The sequence below is a fragment of the Amphiprion ocellaris genome, chromosome 2 (genome assembly GCF_022539595.1).
Source record: "Amphiprion ocellaris isolate individual 3 ecotype Okinawa chromosome 2, ASM2253959v1, whole genome shotgun sequence".
Lineage (NCBI taxonomy): Eukaryota > Metazoa > Chordata > Actinopteri > Pomacentridae > Amphiprion > Amphiprion ocellaris.
In genome coordinates, this window is record NC_072767.1 from 3970949 (window position 1) to 3989505 (window position 18557).

An 18557-nucleotide genomic window follows, 5' to 3' on the forward strand; every position below is an offset into this window, starting at 1 on the left:
AAAAGGATTATATGTCAATGATGCTGGATTTTTGAGGCTAATATTTCCACTAATATATATTTACATTTTAGTCATGCAAATTTTAAACAAGTCAGCAGTGTTAGTCAATAAGCAATGATTCGTTAAAGTCAATTAACCTTCGTGTCGTCCTGCAGGTCAAAATTGACCCGTTTTAAAGTTTGAAAATGTAGAAAAAATATATATTTTCTCAGTGAAACTTCTGATGTCCACATTTTCAACATTTTTCGGAAAAGCATTGAACATTTTTTGGTGGAAAAAAAGAAATGTTAAAAATGTTTTTTCAGAACATTCACAAAAAAATCAACCAAAATCCAGCAAAATTCGCTGGATTTGGTTGATTTTTGTGTGAATATTCTTAAAGAAAATAGAAGTTTTACTGATATATATGGACTCACTTTAAATATATTTAGGATTTTTTTAAAGATTTTTACTCATTTTTTTGAAAGTATTTACAAGAATTTTCTTGCAAAATTTGGGGGATTTTTTTTTTTTTTTTAAATCAAACTTTTAAGGGAAACTTTTAAGGAATTATTGGAATTTTCTTCCTGAAGGTTTTGCAAATTTTCAGAAATTTGGGGAAATATTTGGTGTCTTTTTTCCAGACAAGGAAACAATATTTTTGGTGGCCGTAAATGAGGACAACTGGAGGGTTAAACAACCACAAACTGGCACCAGGCTGCTGCAGATGTAGAAATGGAAAACCATCTGCTGTGAGGCTCAGTCGTGCCGATTCAAACGGAAATCAGGAAACATGTTGCTGCATCATCTCAGATTTATTTACCTCTTTGTTATTTGGGGTCCAAAACTAGCTTCTGTGAAATATATAGGCAGATGATATGTTTTTAGACCGGTGATTTTGTGCATTTTAACCCTCAGATTTCTCGGCAACACCATCAGTCACACTTTACTAATGACAAATACACAACAGCACGACATCTCCTGCAACTCGTCTATCCGAGTCTAGCCTCTAATGATGTGAGATAAAGCCGGTGTTCATTTGTTATCTGTTGCTGCTTCCTTGCATCATTACATTTTACAGTACATCAGACTGTAAACAGCTAATTATTCAGGCTGAAGCTAAAGTTACCATATATAGATCTGGAAAGAAACTGTGAATAATATCCACTAATTTGCTCTTTTACATCATGAGACCATATAATTACACTGTGTTACTGTATTTAGACCTGCTAAATATATACTTGTTTTACAAATATTTCACCTTATTTTCAACATTTATTTATTATCTTCAAGAAAATAGCCAAAATGACACCATTTATCTGTGCAAGAAACTGTGAAATCGGAAAATAATTGTCAGATTTTCAACTTTCTGGGGGTCCTTTAAATCAAATTAACCAAACCTAAGCTTAAAATCCTGACATTTCATCAAAGTCGCTTTATTCTGTCTGTCCCATTTTAAAAATTTGTCAAAAATATTCGTGTGCTTTAACTAATTTCTGCAAAAAGCTAAAAATTCTCTGCTCCTTGGTGTTACCAGCAATCATAAGTGATTCAGCTATGACCAACAGTCACGGGAAAAAAAATCGGGAACTTTTCAGCTAAAAATGCAAACAGAGCAGATAAAGTATGGAAAAAAATTAGCAGGAACACACTAAAATTCCAGCACTGAAACAGCTGAGGGCAGTTTAACCCTCCTATTATCCTCATTTACGGGCACCAAAAAATATTGTTTCCTCTGAAAAAAAAATCCAAAAATTCTGCAAAAAAATTTCTCAAATTTCTGAAAATTTGCAAGAAATTCTTGTAAATATTTTCAAAAAATGAGTAAAACTCTTCCAAAAAATCCTAAAAATATCTAAAGTGATTACATATATATCAGTAAAATTTCATATTGCAGTAAAAAAATGAGCATACAGTGGAGAAAAATGTGACAGGAGCAAATAAAAAAACCCAGAAACTGACGCAGACTGCTAGAAATGGAACATCACTGTGTGACGTTACACAACTTTCTAATTAGCAGCGACGATCATCCATATACATGTATTACTGGAATGTGCTTCGTGTGTTTCAGTCGTGTAGCTGCTTCTAACTGTTGCGTTTTACTACGTTCAGAGAGGATAAAACGCTGCTGAGTCTCGGTTTCGTTCACGACTGCGACCACATGGCATAGAAAGTGAAAACAAATGTGGAGCGTGACGATGCAGGGGGAAAACTCAGCCGCTAATGATTAACTCGACTCAACGTGAGCGCTATCGAATGTCAAAATGCTTCCAGGATTTAATGATTACAGCTGTTTGTAAGTCACATATTATAGTCATGTAACCGGCCAAAGAACACGAGGAAAACCGCCTGTTAGTTTAAACCTGGGTCATTCAGAAATATAATACATCAGATTTTATATCAGCGGCGGAATAAAAAATATGATATAAATATAGAAAAATCACAGAAAAAAGTAGTAATTTACATGTTGACTGTAAGAAAGAGATAGGTGTATTTTGATCATTTTACAGTTATTCTGCATAATTTAACCCTGCTGTTGTCCTCATTTAGGGGCACCAAAAAATATTGTTTCCTTGTCTGAAAAAAAATCCAAAAATTCTGCAAAAAAATTCCCCACCCCAAATTTCTGAAAATTTGCAAAACCTTCAGGAAGAAAATTCCAATACTTCCTTTAAAGTTTCCCTTAAAAGTTTTTTTTTTTTTTTAAATCCCCCAAATTTGGCAAGAAAATTCTTGTAAATATTTTCAAAAAATGAGTAAAAAATCTTCCAAAAAAATCCTAACATTAACCCTCCTCATTTACAGGCACCAAAAAATATTGTTTGTTTATCTGAAAAAAATTCAAAAATTCAGCAAAAAAAATCCCCAAATTTCTGAAAATTTGCAAAACCTTCAGGAAGAAAATTCCAATAATTCCTTAACAGTTTTATTGTTTTTTAAAAACCCTCCAAATTTGGCAAGAAAATTCCTGCAAATATTTTCAAAAAATGAGTAAAAATCTTCCAAAAAAATCCTAAAAATATCTAAAGTGATTCCATATATATCAGTAAAACTTCTAATATTTTCTTTAAGAACATTCAGATAAATTTTTTTTGTGAATGTTCTTAAGAAACATTTTTAACATTTCCACCAAAAAATGTTCAAAGATTTCCCAAAAATGTTGAAAATGTGGACATCAGAAGATTCACTGTGAAAATAGATTTTTTTCCACATTTACAAACTTTGAAACGGGTCAATTTTGACCTGCAGGACGACACGAGGGTTAAAAGTACATGCTGAACTGCTATAAATACCTAAATTCTGATTGCATTGATTATAGTTCACGGCTTGAAACGGCTACTAAGTGCTGCTCGTGCGTCACTCAGGACAGAATCTTGTATTTGGAGAAGCTCAGACCGATGATTAGGCTCCTCTACAGCCGACAGGCCTCATTACACTAACAGTCTAATGGAGTTAAATAATGATGGGATGTCAGGATTAAGGTTAAAGCTTTGGCTCAGGTGTGGAAGGAACCAGACAAATGCACAGCCGGGCTACAGGCCTGTGGAATCAATCAAAACAACCATTTCAGCTTCCATTTGATCAAAAGTGTGCTCTTACCGTACGATATCAGTTCATTTTCCTTTTAGAATGCCTCTAAATGGGTCGATTACAGCCTCAGTTCACTCAAATATTCTGTACATTTGACGTAACTAGTCACACAATTTCATACTAATGGCTTTAAATTTAGATATTTCATTTAATTCAAAGTAACTATCAGACTTTTAAAACACAATATACAGCGACGATAAAAAGCATTCACCCCCTTTGAAAGTTTCACCCTTTAATTGCGTTTTAATATGGAATTGTTGTCATGGTTACTTAGGCTTTTTTGATGAGAATTTACAAAAAAAGGTTCTTTCATGTCAAAGTGAAAACAGATTTCTACAAAATAATGTCAATTAATTAAAATCTATTCATATACTATATAATAAATAGAAAATAAGTGATCGCATCAGATGCTGCCACCACCATGCTTCATGTTATGATGCTGCCACCACCATGCTTCATATATTAACGCTGTCACCACCAAGCTTCATATTATGATGCTGCCACCACCATGCTTCATGTTATGATGCTGCCACCACCATGCTTCATATATTAACGCTGTCACCACCAAGCTTCATATTATGATGCTGCCGCCACCATGCTTCATGTTATGATGCTGCCACCACCATGCTTCACGTTATGATGCTGCCACCACCATGCTTCACATCATGATGCTGCCACCACCATGCTTCATATATTAATGCTGCCGCCACCATGCTTCATGTTATGATGCTGCCACCACCATGCTTCACGTTATGATGCTGCCACCACCATGCTTCATATATTAATGCTGTCACCACCATGCTTCACATCATGATGCTGCCGCCACCATGCTTCACATATTAATGCTGTCACCACCATGCTTCACATCATGATGCTGCCGCCACCATGCTTCACGTTGAAATGCTGCCACCACCATGCTTCATGTTATGATGCTGCCACCACCATGCTTCACATCATGATGCTGCCACCACCATGCTTCATATATTAATGCTGTCACCACCAAGCTTCATATTATGATGCTGCCACCACCATGCTTCACATCATCATGCTGCCGCCACCATGCTTCACGTTGAAATGCTGCCACCACCAAGCTTCACATTATGATGCTGCCACCACCATGCTTCATATCTTAATGCTGCCACCACCATGCTTCACGTCATGATGCTGCCACCACCGTGCTTCACATCATGATGCTGCCACCACCATGCTTCATATTGTGACGCTGCCACCACCATGCTTCACATCATGATGCTGCCACCACCATGCTTCACATCATGATGCTGCCACCACCATGCTTCACATTATGATGCTGCCACCACCATGCTTCACATCATGATGCTGCCACCACCATGCTTCATATTATGATGCTGCCACCACCATGCTTCATATTATGATGCTGCCACCACCATGCTTCATATTATGATGCTGCCACCACCATGCCTTCCAGTGAACTCTATCCCAGATTTAATATCATTTTTTTCCCAGTGTCTTTCTTTTTGCCACTTTCCTGTCAAGATTTGGCCGGTGATGAAAAGGCAACAGTTGCAGAAGCTTGTTACAACTTCGGAGGAGTCATAGGTGTCTTGGCAGCCTCTGGTACTAGCGTCTTTCTTCTTGTTCTTATCTTTTGTCGTAAATTCTTATCTAAAGAGCCAAATTATGTTGCCCATGATTCAGAATCGAAAAGCAATAAATACGGAAAACTTCCAAGGGAGGTGAATGCTTTCTATCGGCAGTGCACCGCGTGTGTGACGCCTCTTACAAAAGATGTTGAAACCAGGCTAACTCTACAGATGTGGAATTGTAAGTGTCTTTTAAATGTGTCAGAGGAGATTTTGGAGAGTGACAAAATAGCTTTGTAGTGTGCAGCGTTTCTGACTGAGTCACACCTCGGCTAGTCATTTCATTAGAACAACCTCTGTAATCGCTGCCAGATGTCAGCGAGGTCCGACGACTGACTTACAGGTTTGCACTAACTAGCCATGTGGTTACACAAACCCAGTACCGTAGGGAGGGTGAGGAGAGGCAGAGGGGGAGGCTAGATGAAGCAAATCTTGGAAAAAGCAGTCCACTATTACGACCACAGTTAGGAAAGTGTTCTCTGTGTGAGTCTAGTCCAGTTTCCTCCACAGAGAGGTTGGGGAGAACGAACCGATGTAGCTGCAACACAAAGAATGTTTGGCTCTCAGACGTTACCCATAACTACAGCAACCGAACGAGCCACACAAACAAACGTGGCGAAAAAAAAAATAAAAATACAGAAATACAGAGCCCAGAGCAGACGAGATGAACTCCGGTTTCCTCTGACAACTGTGTTCTCGCATTCGATTACAAAAGTGTCCTTGTTAGACGGGAGGCAGCTGCCAAGAGCGAAGCCTACAGTGACAGTGTGTTCTCGGCCAATGGAGGCCCGTCCACTGTGTCTATCTGGAAGAGAATAAATAGGACAGAAAGGGAGAGGAAGAGGAAAAAGATTGAGAGGCCGGCCACAGCAGCTCTGCGGCGGTCAAGGCCTCTCGGCACATTCCAGCTGACCAGAAGAGAGTCTGACTGTCACACAAACAGGCCTGATTCATGAGCCCAACAGCCACTCCCTGTTTTATCCTCAAATGATCTGATGGTCTTTTGTGTTTGGAATTACAGCAACGCCGGGGCTCGAATTACAGCGGAGGAATAGGGATGTAGCTAATGATCGCTGTCATCATTAATTAATCTGTCAGTTAGTTCTGATAAAATGATGGCGATGTGGATCGATCAGGGACGTTTCATCGAATAAAATAAGAAAACTGTAACTTAAATACAATTTTAGACGCAAGTTTAGTTACATGAACAAACCCTCCCTGCCTTGTAAACAGCCTATGATGATAGAGCATGCTATGAGTAACGCATAAACAGCCGATCATTTAACCCTCGTGTCGTCCTGCAGGTCAAAATTGACCCGTTTTAAAGTTTGAAAATGTGGAAAAAAATATATTTTCACAGTGACACTTCCGATGTCCACATTTTCAACATTTTTGGGAAATCTTTCAACATTTTTTCGTGGGAAAAAAAGAAATGTTAAAAATGTTTCTTAAGAACATTGACAAAAAAAATCAACCAAAATCCAGCGAATTTCGCTGGATTTTGGTTGATTTTTTTATGTGAATGTTCTTAAAGAAAATATTAGAAGTTTTACTGATATATATGGAATCACTTTAGATATTTTTAGGATTTTTTTGGAAGATTTTTACTCATTTTTTGAAAATATTTACAAGAGTTTTCTTGCCAATTTTTTTTTTAAATAAAACTTTTAAGGAATGATTGGAATTTTTCCTGAAGGTTTTGCAAATTTTCAGAAATTTGGGGAATTTTTTTGCTGAATTTTTGGATTTTTTTCAGACAAGGAAACAATATTTTTTGGTGCCCGTAAATGAGGAAAACAGGAGGGTTCAAAATAGGTAATTTAATCCACATCATTAATTATTCATTATATCTATATATCTATTTGTAATAGACTTTTCAGCCTTGTTGCCAATATTTATTTGATCAATTATAATATATCTTTTATTCAACAAAATGCCAAACAATACAGACAAACCTGTCTGTCGAAACATCTCAACTCGAAGGTGACTTACTAAACTGTACAAAACCCAAACATATTTAATTTGTAATGATTTAAAATGGAGAAAAGGCAAAAAATCCTCATATCTGAGACACAATTCTGGATTATGATTGATCAGCTGCTTATTAGATTAATCCATTAATCGTTTCAGGTCTACATGTCGTTGGACTGAATGTTAATTAGCAGGTCACTGAACTTTAAAATTAACTATGTGTAATTAATTCATTCATTTAACCTTATGAAGCTTGACGAGATGTGACACAACTGTCCAACAATCTGCAGGGTTTTCAAATGAATCGTTTTGGCGTGTGGTCTGTAAAATTCTAGAACAGAAGATAGGAACAAATTCCCCTGTCATTTTTGCTTGAAGAATAACTTTATTTGACAATTAATCAGTAGTCACATTAGTTGCCCTTATCTCTTGAGTGACTGACCAATTAGTGGACTGACTGTTTCACCTCTAAGAATCTTAAAAAGCGAGCTACCAAATATGGCAGCAGAAAGTCAGAAATGGGCAGCAGCTGGATGCTAAAGTGCATCACAGGCCGGAACAAACCTGCGGGCGGTCAAACCACGAGCACACAAAGCATCAGTGCAGGAAACCATCAGGCCTCCAGCTATTTGTAGAAACACGAAGCTACGAGCATGTTGTAACACTGACATTAGATATGACATAATACATATAAAACACTGGCACAGATAGAAAGCTTGATTACCTGCAGTGAAACCTCTGGGCGCTCTGAAGGGTAATTCAGAGTCGCTATCTTCAATGACTTCATTACATCATTTCATCTTTGAAGTTGTAAACATTGTTGGATGGGTTGTGTTGACATAGCAATGGTAGTTCCCTCACATTTCTATGATTAAAACGAAATTCAACTTGTACTAACTTAACCCTCGTGTCGTCCTGCGGGTCAAAATTGACCCATTTTAAAGTTTGAAAATGTGGGGGAAAAAAAGCTATTTTCACAGTGACACTTCTGATGTCCACATTTTCAACATTTTTGGGAAATCTTTGAACATTTTTTGGTGTTAAAAATGTTTCTTAAGACCATTCACATAAAAATCAAACAAAATCCAGCAAATTTCGCTGGATTTTGGTTGATTTTATTGTGAATGTTCTAAAGAGAGTATTAGAAGTTTTACTGATATGTATGGAATCACTTTAGATATTTTTAGGATTTTTTGGAAGATTTTTTCAAATTTTTTGAAAATATTTACAGGATTTTTTTGGCCAAATTTGGGGGATTTTTAAAAAAATAAAACTCTTAAGGAATTATTATAATTTTCTTCCTGAAGGTTCTGCAAATTTTCAGAAATTTGGGGAACTTTTTTGCTGAATTTTTGGATTTTTTTTCAGACAAGGAAACAATATTTTTTGGTGCCCGTAAAAGAAGACAACAGGAGGGTTAACTGACAATCGTGTTGTTTTTGATGTTGAGCCCAAACATTTGCTCTGGAGGAAATAGTTTAGTGAACCTTTAAGTGCCACGTACTCATGATGTAGAACACGCATGAAGCAGATCACGTCAGCTGATGGTGAAAGTGCTGCTTGATAAAAAAGAAAGCTGAGTCATGAGAGCAGATCGGAGAGCTATCACCGGCCAAACTATCATAACAAATAATGACTGCTTGCAATCAGTGTCAAAATTACAAGCAAGTTTCACCTGAGTGGGCACTTTTGGCTGAATGGATATCACTTCCCCCTTCGCCGCAAATCAAGTATCTTGTTTCTCTCTGCGGCTCTAATGTACAACAATGAGCAGGAGCTTAGTGGAAAGTGATCTGGGATCTGTGGTCGGGAACCTTGTCAAACCTCAGGCTGCTTTCACATTTAGAACAACAGCGAGGGGATGAGGTGCCACCGGGCTCAATGCAGGGAGATAAGCTCTGCAACAAGGCCGAGGCTGGCAAACTCCCTGCTGCTGTGCTGTCTGAGTGAATGCTGCACTGTGTGTGTTGGGAAGGTATTTATGAGCACCGTTATAAACTGCTGCTGCTGCTGCTGCTGCTGCTATAAACTGCTGCTGCTGCTATAAACTGCTGCTGCTGCTGCTATAAACTGCTGCTGCTGCTGCTATAAACTGCTGCTGCTGCTATAAACTGCTGCTGCTGCTGCTATAAACTGCTGCTGCTGCTGCTGCTATAAACTGCTGCTGCTGCTGCTATAAACTGCTGCTGCTGCTATAAACTGCTGCTGCTGCTGCTGCTGCTGCTGCTATAAACTGCTGCTGCTGCTGCTGCTATAAACTGCTGCTGCTGCTATAAACTGCTGCTGCTGCTGCTGCTGCTGCTATAAACTGCTGCTGCTGCTGCTGCTGCTGCTGCTATAAACTGCTGCTGCTGCTGCTGCTGCTGCTGCTATAAACTGCTGCTGCTGCTGCTGCTGCTATAATATGCTGCTGCTGCTATAATATGCTGCTGCTGCTGCTGCTGCTATAAACTGCTGCTGCTGCTGCTGCTGCTGCTATAATATGCTGCTGCTATAAACTGCTGCTGCTGCTGCTGCTGCTATAAACTGCTGCTGCTGCTGCTGCTGCTATAATATGCTGCTGCTGCTATAATATGCTGCTGCTTGACCACCGCCTGCCTGCTTTTATCTCCACTGCACCGTTGCTTTCTGCCGCAAAACGAAGATAGTGAACTGAAGTCGCATGTTGGCGTAAGACAGCACATGTCCTTTTACCACCGTGTGCATGTGTTCGGGTGTGTGCGCGGTCGTGTTAATGATTGGCTGCTGCATGCTGAGTCAGCAGCTACACAACGCCCTCCGGCCCACTTCCCCACTCCAGTCCTTCCTTCCTCTAGATCCCTTATTTGTTTATTCCTTCCCTCCGATCACCCCTTCTCCCTCCAGTATTACACTTTTGTCTCTATCGCTAATTTCACTGTGGCCTCATAAAGGCTGCACGTGCGCATTTTAAGGCCGCCCGAATGCGTGCAAAGCATCCGATGAATGCTTGTAAATGCAACGCTCAAGTTATAACCCATCAGATGAACACCTATTCATACCATGCAGGCGAACGGCAACACAAACCTGCAGCACACAGTTTGTGTTTGTGCAGAGTAAAGTGATGAAGGAAAATGAGGAAGAACTACTTTCGTGTTCGACTATGTGTGACATTTACACGTTTTCTTAACCCTCCTGCTGTCTTCATTTACAGGCACCAAAAAATATTGTTTCCTTGTCTGAAAAAAAATCCAAAAATTCAGCAAAAAAATCCCCAAATTTCTGAAAATTTGCAAAACCTTCAGGAAGAAAATTCCAATAATTCCTTCAAAGTTTCCCTTAAAAGTTTTATTTTTAAATAATCAATAAACCACCCAAATTTGGCAAGAAATAAAAATTTAACAAATAAAAGAAATTTTTTTTAATTAAAATTATAAATATTTTCAAAAAATGAGTAAAAATCTTACAAAAAAAATTCTAAAAATATCTAAAGTGATTACATATATATCAGTACAACTGCTAATAACTTCTTTTCTTTAAGAACATTCACATAAAAATCAGCCAAAATCCAAGGAAATTCGCTGGATTTTGGTTGATTTTTTGTGAATGTACTTAAGAAACATTTTTAACATTTCTTTTTTTCCACCAAAAAATGTTCAAAGATTTCCCAAAAATGTTGAAAATGTAGACATCAGAAGTTCCACTGTGAAAATCTATTTTTTTCCCACATGTTCAAACTTTAAAATGGGTCAATTTTGACGTGCAAGACGACACAAGGGTTAAAAAAGAGCTTTTCAGCACTCACTTTAAGGACACATTTACCTTTGTTTGGGTTTTTAAATGTTGGTGTCGTTGGTGGCTGAACACAGTGAGGCACTACAGTGTCTTATGCAACAGCACAACTCAAGTGGCTCATAAACTAGTTGTGTTTAATTTAACCTGAGTAGGTGCTGCTGTGACTCGTACACCCAAGCATCAAACCAAATGTGATGAAAAACACTCACTCAACCAGGCAGCTGTAACCACCGCCAGCACACTGACAGTAGGGTTAGCGACATGTGAAGAGACGGCAGCATCATCTCTTCTGATCAGAAAGATTCACACGTGCAGAGCGTCACAGATAAGCACAAAGCGTAGGTCATGATCTGCAACCTGGACTGTACCTCATAGCTTTGTAAATGCACCATAAAAGCAAGTGTTCATTCACAGCCCGACTTCAACCAAAGTGCTGAGGGGGCCAAATACTTGATGGCTTTAAATATGATTGGATTACACAGTTCTGTATAGGAATGATAAGGATTAATCACTAATCGATTAGCTGCAGTTAGCAACCCAACTGATCAAAATACATTAACTAGAGGTGTTAACGATTAACAGTTAATGGAGTCATGAAACCGATTAAAACATGCTAACCGATAAGGCAGGAGTCAAAGGACATGTCAGACAGTGTATTGTAGATTAGCTGTAGTACACAGGTTTTCCACCCGGTGGATCCTCTTACTGATGCTTGGTAGGGGTAGCTTCTGCGCTAGCTATAGTTGTTAAAGGTTGTTCTTCTTCTGTCTGTTAGTAGCCCTTTACTGTTTACTGCTATTGAAACCCAAGGAGGCAGCTGTACTGTGAGGGTTTAGCTAGCAATGGGCACCATGACAAAGAGTTCTGTAATGTTTAATGGCCTCCAACTACACATCAAAAGCAAGGAGCTCTGATATCATGGTGGTTTACATTCTGACTTCGTTAGAACAGAAATATCACTATAGGACACATGTCCCATGTTAATATTGCTGCCAAATACTGACCACAGTTTCCATAACTTGCATCCCTAGCATCCTACCACAAAGTAGCAATGGGCACCATGACAAAGACTTAAGTTATGTTTAATGGCCTCCAACTTGACATCACAAGTATGGATCGACTAGGATACCGATGCAGACACCAATCAGTTAAAAATGCCTCGATTGTTGGCTTATTATGCCTAGCGGGTGCCTGATGATGATAATTGTGCTGATTCAGCAGGGGTAGCTACTGTGCTAGCTATTGTTGCTGAAAGTAGTACTTCTTCTTCAGTCTGTTAGGAGCCCCTTACTGTTCAATACTGTAGCAACCCGAGGAGGCAGCTCTATTATGAAGGTTTAGCTAGCAGTGGGCACCATGACAAAGACTTCTGTAATGTCTAGTGACCTCCAACTAGATATAACACATTCAAGACCTGCTAGGATCGACTAGGACAGTGTTCTGATATCATGGTGGTTTCTGTAACAGAGCTGACCTTGTTAAAACAGAAATATTACAGGACAAATGTCACATTTTGATAATTCTGCCAAATACTGACCAAAAACATTTTTCATAACTTGCATCCCTAGCGTCTTACCACAAACTAGCAATGGGCACCGTGTTGAAGAATACTACGTTTCTGGTCCATTCCACGCATGCTCGTCAAGCAACGGACTATACCACTACATACATTCTCTTGGCCTTCACATTTCTGTCTCACAGATACTTCCCCTTCAGCCTACATACTGTCTTCCCCGGGGATTTGGTGATTTCCTTCCAGGAGTTAAAGGTCATCTGTGTGGCCTACTATTCGACTACTACCCTTATGGATGTAGAAATCATGAACTGGCCTTAACGGCTACCGGCCAGAGCTCTCATTTTCAGCATTACTACACACCCCTGATCCACGAACCTAAACCGCTAGAGTGTCTTTTGTCACTTGTCTTGTGTTGTCAAAAATACTTGTATTAGCAGATCAAATAACGATCACTGTGTTCAGTTTTCTTCATTGATTAACCCTCGTGTCGTCCTGCGGGTCAAAACTGACCCGTTTCAAAGTTTGAAAATGTGGAAAAAAATACATTTTCACAGTGAAACTTCTGATGACCACATTTTCAACATTTCTGGGAAATTGTTGAACATTTTTTGGTGGGAAAAAAAATGTTTAAACCATTTCTTAAGAACATTCACTAAAAAAATCATCCAAAATCCAGCAAATTTCGCTGGATTTGGTTCATTTTCCACCAAAAAATGTTCAAAAAGCTCCCAAAAAATGTTGAAAATGTGGAAGTTTTCACTGTGAAAATATTTTTTTTTCACATTTTCAAACTTTTAAATGGGTCAGTTTTGAACCGCAGGACAACACGAGGGTTAATATATTAATCACCGAACAACTGTTTCGGTTAAGTTATTATCAAATGGTGTTTCATATGCGGTTCAAAATACTCGGTGTTCATAATGCCAAATTTAGCGGTGAGCTGTAAGGAAACAGTTTGACATTTGAATCTGCAGCAAAGCAGAGCATTCGGTGCCTCTTGACTAAAGTCCTTCCTCTTTTCACTGCGAAGGCTCAAGTCTCAGGTTCGTGGAGGTTATTCTTGTGGAACGAGGTTCGACTGCAGTCAAAAAAATCAAGTATCACTTGGTCTGTTTTCATAACTGAAATCTGTACAGCAGAAAATGCAAACCAGAGTAAGGGGAGGTTTTAAGTGGGTCAACTTTCATTCTTCAAACGTGACTGTAAGTGCTGTAAGTAAGAAAACAGGAAACTAATTATTTTTATCCATCAGCCTGTGGCAGATGAGTTACAAAAATGCACCAGCAACTTTCGGAGAAGTAGGGCTCGATTTCAGACATCTGCATCTGACTGTTGTTCTCAGTATTGATTCATCTGTGGGTTGTGTTTTCAATTTGTCAGTTAAAATATTCCAACTCAGTAACCCAGAGTGAAAGAGGAGGCCATTTAATGCCACAGCAAATGCTTAAAACCACAAACTGTCTGTTTACTGTAATGTAAAAGCAGAAAATTCTTACATTTGAGGAATATATGGCATTTTCCTTCAAATCTAACACCATTTTTGACTTTGTGATAAACAGGTAAACAAAACAAACAAATACCCTCCTCTGTAATTGATGCATATATGAGATGCAGAACATTAACCCTCCTGTTGTCCTCAGCAGCAAAAAATATTGTTCCTTTCTCTGGAAAAAATCCAAAAATTCAGCAAAAAATTCCCCAAATTTATAAAAATTTGCAAAGTATTCAGGAAGAAAATTCCAAAAATTCCATAAAAGTTTCCCTTAAAAGGTTTTTTTTTTTTTTTTAATCCCCGTTTGGCAAGAAATAAAAATGTAAAAAATAAAAATATAAAAATTGTAAATATTTTCATAAAATGAATAAAACTTTTCCCCCCAAAAAATCCTAAAAATATCTAAAGTGATTACATATATATCAGTAAAAGTTCTAATATTTTCTTCAAGAACATTCACAAAAAAATCATCCAAAATCCAGCGAAATTCGCTGGATTTTGAAAAATGTGAAAGTTTTCGGTGAGAAAATACATTTTTTCCCACATTTTCAAACTTTAAAATGGGTCCGTTTGACCTGCAGGACGACACGAGGGTTAAATCAGATCTAAAATGTTTGTTGTTTTCCTGAGGTTCTTCCACAGATCATACGATTCTAAGTGCATCATTTGATGTCTATCAGGTCTCTGGTCTCTGCAGCTAATCAAGAATGTGTGTTTGTTATTGTCTGCGCTGTAATTTATTACGCTCATGACAGTTCAACCACTTCACTCCACATCAAGAACCGCAGCAACTGGATACTTCAACACTGCGAAAACCGCATATTCACTCATTACTGGCAAGTTATTAAATGCGCCGCGGTTTACTTAACTTTGAGAGAGAGTGAAGGAAAGCATCTTGTTTTGTTCCGAGTCTGTGCTCTCTGCTCAGATAAAACCTCAAACTCCGGGTCTCTTCTGGCAGCTTTTCTGTGATGTACAACAGTAATACTGCATTAGTGCTGCACGGCTGCCCCGGCGCTGAACTCCTCCTCTCCATCCCTAATGTAAGGTGTTACTACACATGCACCGGATTCAACCTACTTTCATTGTTCTCAGCCTTTATAGCACAAACAGGCTCCATCCCATAATGTTCCATAGGAGTCGACACACATACATGATGCAGAAAAGAAAAAAAATAGGAGAGTGGGGGGTTACAGGCCTCATTCTCTGCATTCTCAGGCCTCATCTGGCTTCACACATGGGGCCCTGAGCTACAGTAAAGTGCTCCAGCATCATCCACTGCTCCACCCCCACCCAGGACACATCCACCCAGGATACATCCACCCAGGACACATCCACCCAGGACACACCCACCCAGGACACATGCACCCAGGACACATGCACCCAGGACACATCCACCCAGGATACATCCACCCAGGACACATCCACCCAGGACACACCCACCCAGGACACATGCACCCAGGACACATCCACCCAGGATACATCCACCCAGGACACACCCACCCAGGGCACACGCACCCAGGATACATCCACCCAGGACACATCCACCCAGGACACATCCACCCAGGACACATCCACCCAGGACACATCCACCCAGGGCACACGCACCCAGGATACATCCACCCAGGACACATCCACCCAGGACACATGCACCCAGGACACATCCACCCAGGACACATCCACCCAGGGCACATGCACCCAGGGCACATCCACCCAGGGCACATCCACCCAGGACACATCCACCCAGGACACATCCACCCAGGACACATCCACCCAGGGGAGGGCCCCTCCCTCCCGGCTGCGACTGGGCGGAGGAGCCTCGGCCCAGCGGAGGGAACAGAGGAGACCTGGGCGTGAAGCCAACCTGTCGAGCATCTGACGGATGCGTCGAGGTAAGATGCCGTCAGACGTTTTCTTTTTTTTTTGAACGTGCACATCATCAAAAAATAAACAGTGAATTTCCACTTCATGACAGCGTGCTGCAAATCAATGAGCAAGACCGACTCATGACGATACTGGATGCTAATATGACTGTTGCATCACTGGGAGGCCTCTAATTTACAATAGTGGATGGATTGTATTGATTTTCTGGAAAATGTACCCGTTAAACGCACTGATTTCTGATGGTGTATGTGCACATGTGTGACAAAGAGAAACAGTCTCCAACACTTTCTGCTCAACAATTTACGTTCAATTTAGGTTGTCCTGTCAGAAAGCACCTAAAAGCACACAGGTGGGAATCTAAAATCTTATTCTGGCACAATGGAGTCAGTAGTTTGACTAAAGAGAGTCTTAATGAGACTTAACGGGATTATAATAGAGCAAATCTGAACTGTAAAATAAACATTTACCCAGAATATAAAGCAACAAATAAACAACTCTAGGTGTTTAGTTGCTATATACATTCACAGTTCACCACATAGCCATCATAAATATTTATATACGTCCAGTAATGGGGGTTCTACAGCTGTCTATGTGTTGTTTGTCTATATATATTAAATAGTCTGCATCCTTATACATACACATTTATAAATATATAATGATGATGACGATGATGCAACTATGCCTGTTTCGGCACAATATATTCTGTTCATTTTACAGTTAAGATTATATACATTTATGCATATATATGTATATATATATATATATATATATATATATATATATATATATATATATATATATGCTTGCTTTTTGCGTATATGTATTTATTTTTAAATATTCATCATATAGACAAACATGATTGTCTGTATATTATATGCACATTATGGTGCAGATACGGTGTCTACTATATGACATGTTGTTTTTATACATGTATATGATATGCATGTATACACTTAGTATTATGTTACAATAAGTTATACAAAAACAGCAGGGTGGTTTTTGCTATATAGATAGATAGCTAGATAGCAACAACATGGCCATTGTTGTCTATATATTATATAGAAAACAATGGGGTGCAGATAAGGGTGTCTACTGTATATAATGTTATATTTATTTATATTATGTGCACGTATTTACTATATATTGTATTAAATTATGTGATATTATACTATGGATGGTTAATATAAGGAACATAGGGGTGTTTACTGTCCAACGCAAACACACATATATATTATAAAGACAACTATGAGCTACAACTACTACTATAAATATACCTGCAAATATGTTAACTCTGTAAAGACCTTGTTAATGTTAGAATCTGTTTGTTGGATCAACACATGTGCTGACTGACTTCATCCTCCTCCTCCTCCTCCTCCTCCTCCTCCTCCATGTGCTCTGATGGAGGCCTGACTGGGTTCTGATCTCTTCCTCACCCTGCTTGAACCTGCCACCATCTTGAATGAGTCACTAAACCCAAATAAGAAGAAGCAGAAGCAGCTCTGAGCAGCAGCTGGGACTCAGGTTCATCTCCACCTGGCCGTGGACCCACTAAGCTGCTCCATGTGTCAGGTCTCCCACACCCACGGAGCTCCCACCCAGAGAGCGTTAATGAGGGATTCACTCACCTTAAACAGACTTTGTGTCAGTCCTTTCCTGATCTGCGTCCACAAAAAGGCGCAAAAGAAGAACAGGCCGATCTCGGTCCAGGTAATGTTGGCGTTCTCCAGGAGAGTCCGTCTGGAGAGCTCCAGCCCGCAGCCGCCACAGTCCGTCCAGGCGTCCAGCATGACGGCGGAGGCTCTGCTGATCAGCTCCAAGTAGCCCGGCATGGGCTCCACGTCCACCGGCCCGGCGGGACTACCCATAGCGGCGGCGCACACACGACAAAAACCGGCTGAGATGGAGTCCGGGGAGCTGCAGGGTCCAGACGGTGATCGGTGGAGCTTCTTAGCTCAAAGCGCTTATCTAACAGCTCAGCAGCCTAATTCTTTGTTGTCCAAATTAAGACTCGGGCCCATTCTCCGCGTCCCGGACACTTTATCAATGGGGCCCGGCGGCTCTGCAGGGAGGCGGGGGCGAACCGACACCGAGGCTGGGCTGGGAAGCTCACACAAACCGAATCCTGAGCGGGTTCTGGCCGTTCCGGTGATCCATTAGCGCCGCTGGAGGCTCCTTCTGCTCATCATTCCGCTGCGCTCATCCGCGGCAGCTGCGCGTCCCGGTTAGCCGCCTAAGCTAAAGCGGAGCCACACGGCATCGGCGGCACGGTTAGCCTGGACGTCGGTAACGTGACCGGGCGCACACGCATGAACGAGTTAAGAGCTGGGGGTTCGGCTCGGCTCGGTGATCAGCGCCGCTCCGCCGCCACACGGGCTCATCCGCCCGTTATTCGCCTTATATAACGTGTCCGCGCCGCACCGCCACTCAGGAGCGGCGGATTCCCGACACGAGTTATCCCGGCGACAGCAACAAGCACACAAAAAGAGGATAAATCGGAGGAATATTATCCTGCGGGGTCTGCTGCTGCTTCTCCTCCGCCTCTCGGTACCGCGGCTCCGGTGCTCAACGTGTCCGACGCTGCGTCCTGACGCTGCGCTCCGATCAACTGTTGCGGTGAAAGCGGGACCGACGGCTCCGCTCCGTTTATGCGAAAAGTGGGGGGGGATAAGCGGGGGGGCGTGACGCAATTAGGACCGCTATCTGGCGTTTGAACCGTCTTCTGCTCGGAGGATTACCGAGGATGACTTAA

The 18557-nt window shown here is 40.5% G+C and overlaps 1 protein-coding gene across 1 annotated transcript in view; it reads right to left on the bottom strand.

Moving 5' to 3' along the window:
* cers1 (ceramide synthase 1) overlaps positions 1-18455 on the bottom strand; it is a 56092-nt gene extending 37637 nt beyond the window's left edge. Inside the window, exon 1 of the mRNA XM_055016317.1 lies at positions 17434-18455. Coding sequence (XP_054872292.1) covers positions 17434-17673 — 240 coding nt within the window. The 5' untranslated portion in view covers positions 17674-18455. The remainder of the gene's footprint in view (positions 1-17433) is intronic.
* Positions 18456-18557: the final 102 nt, after the last annotated feature.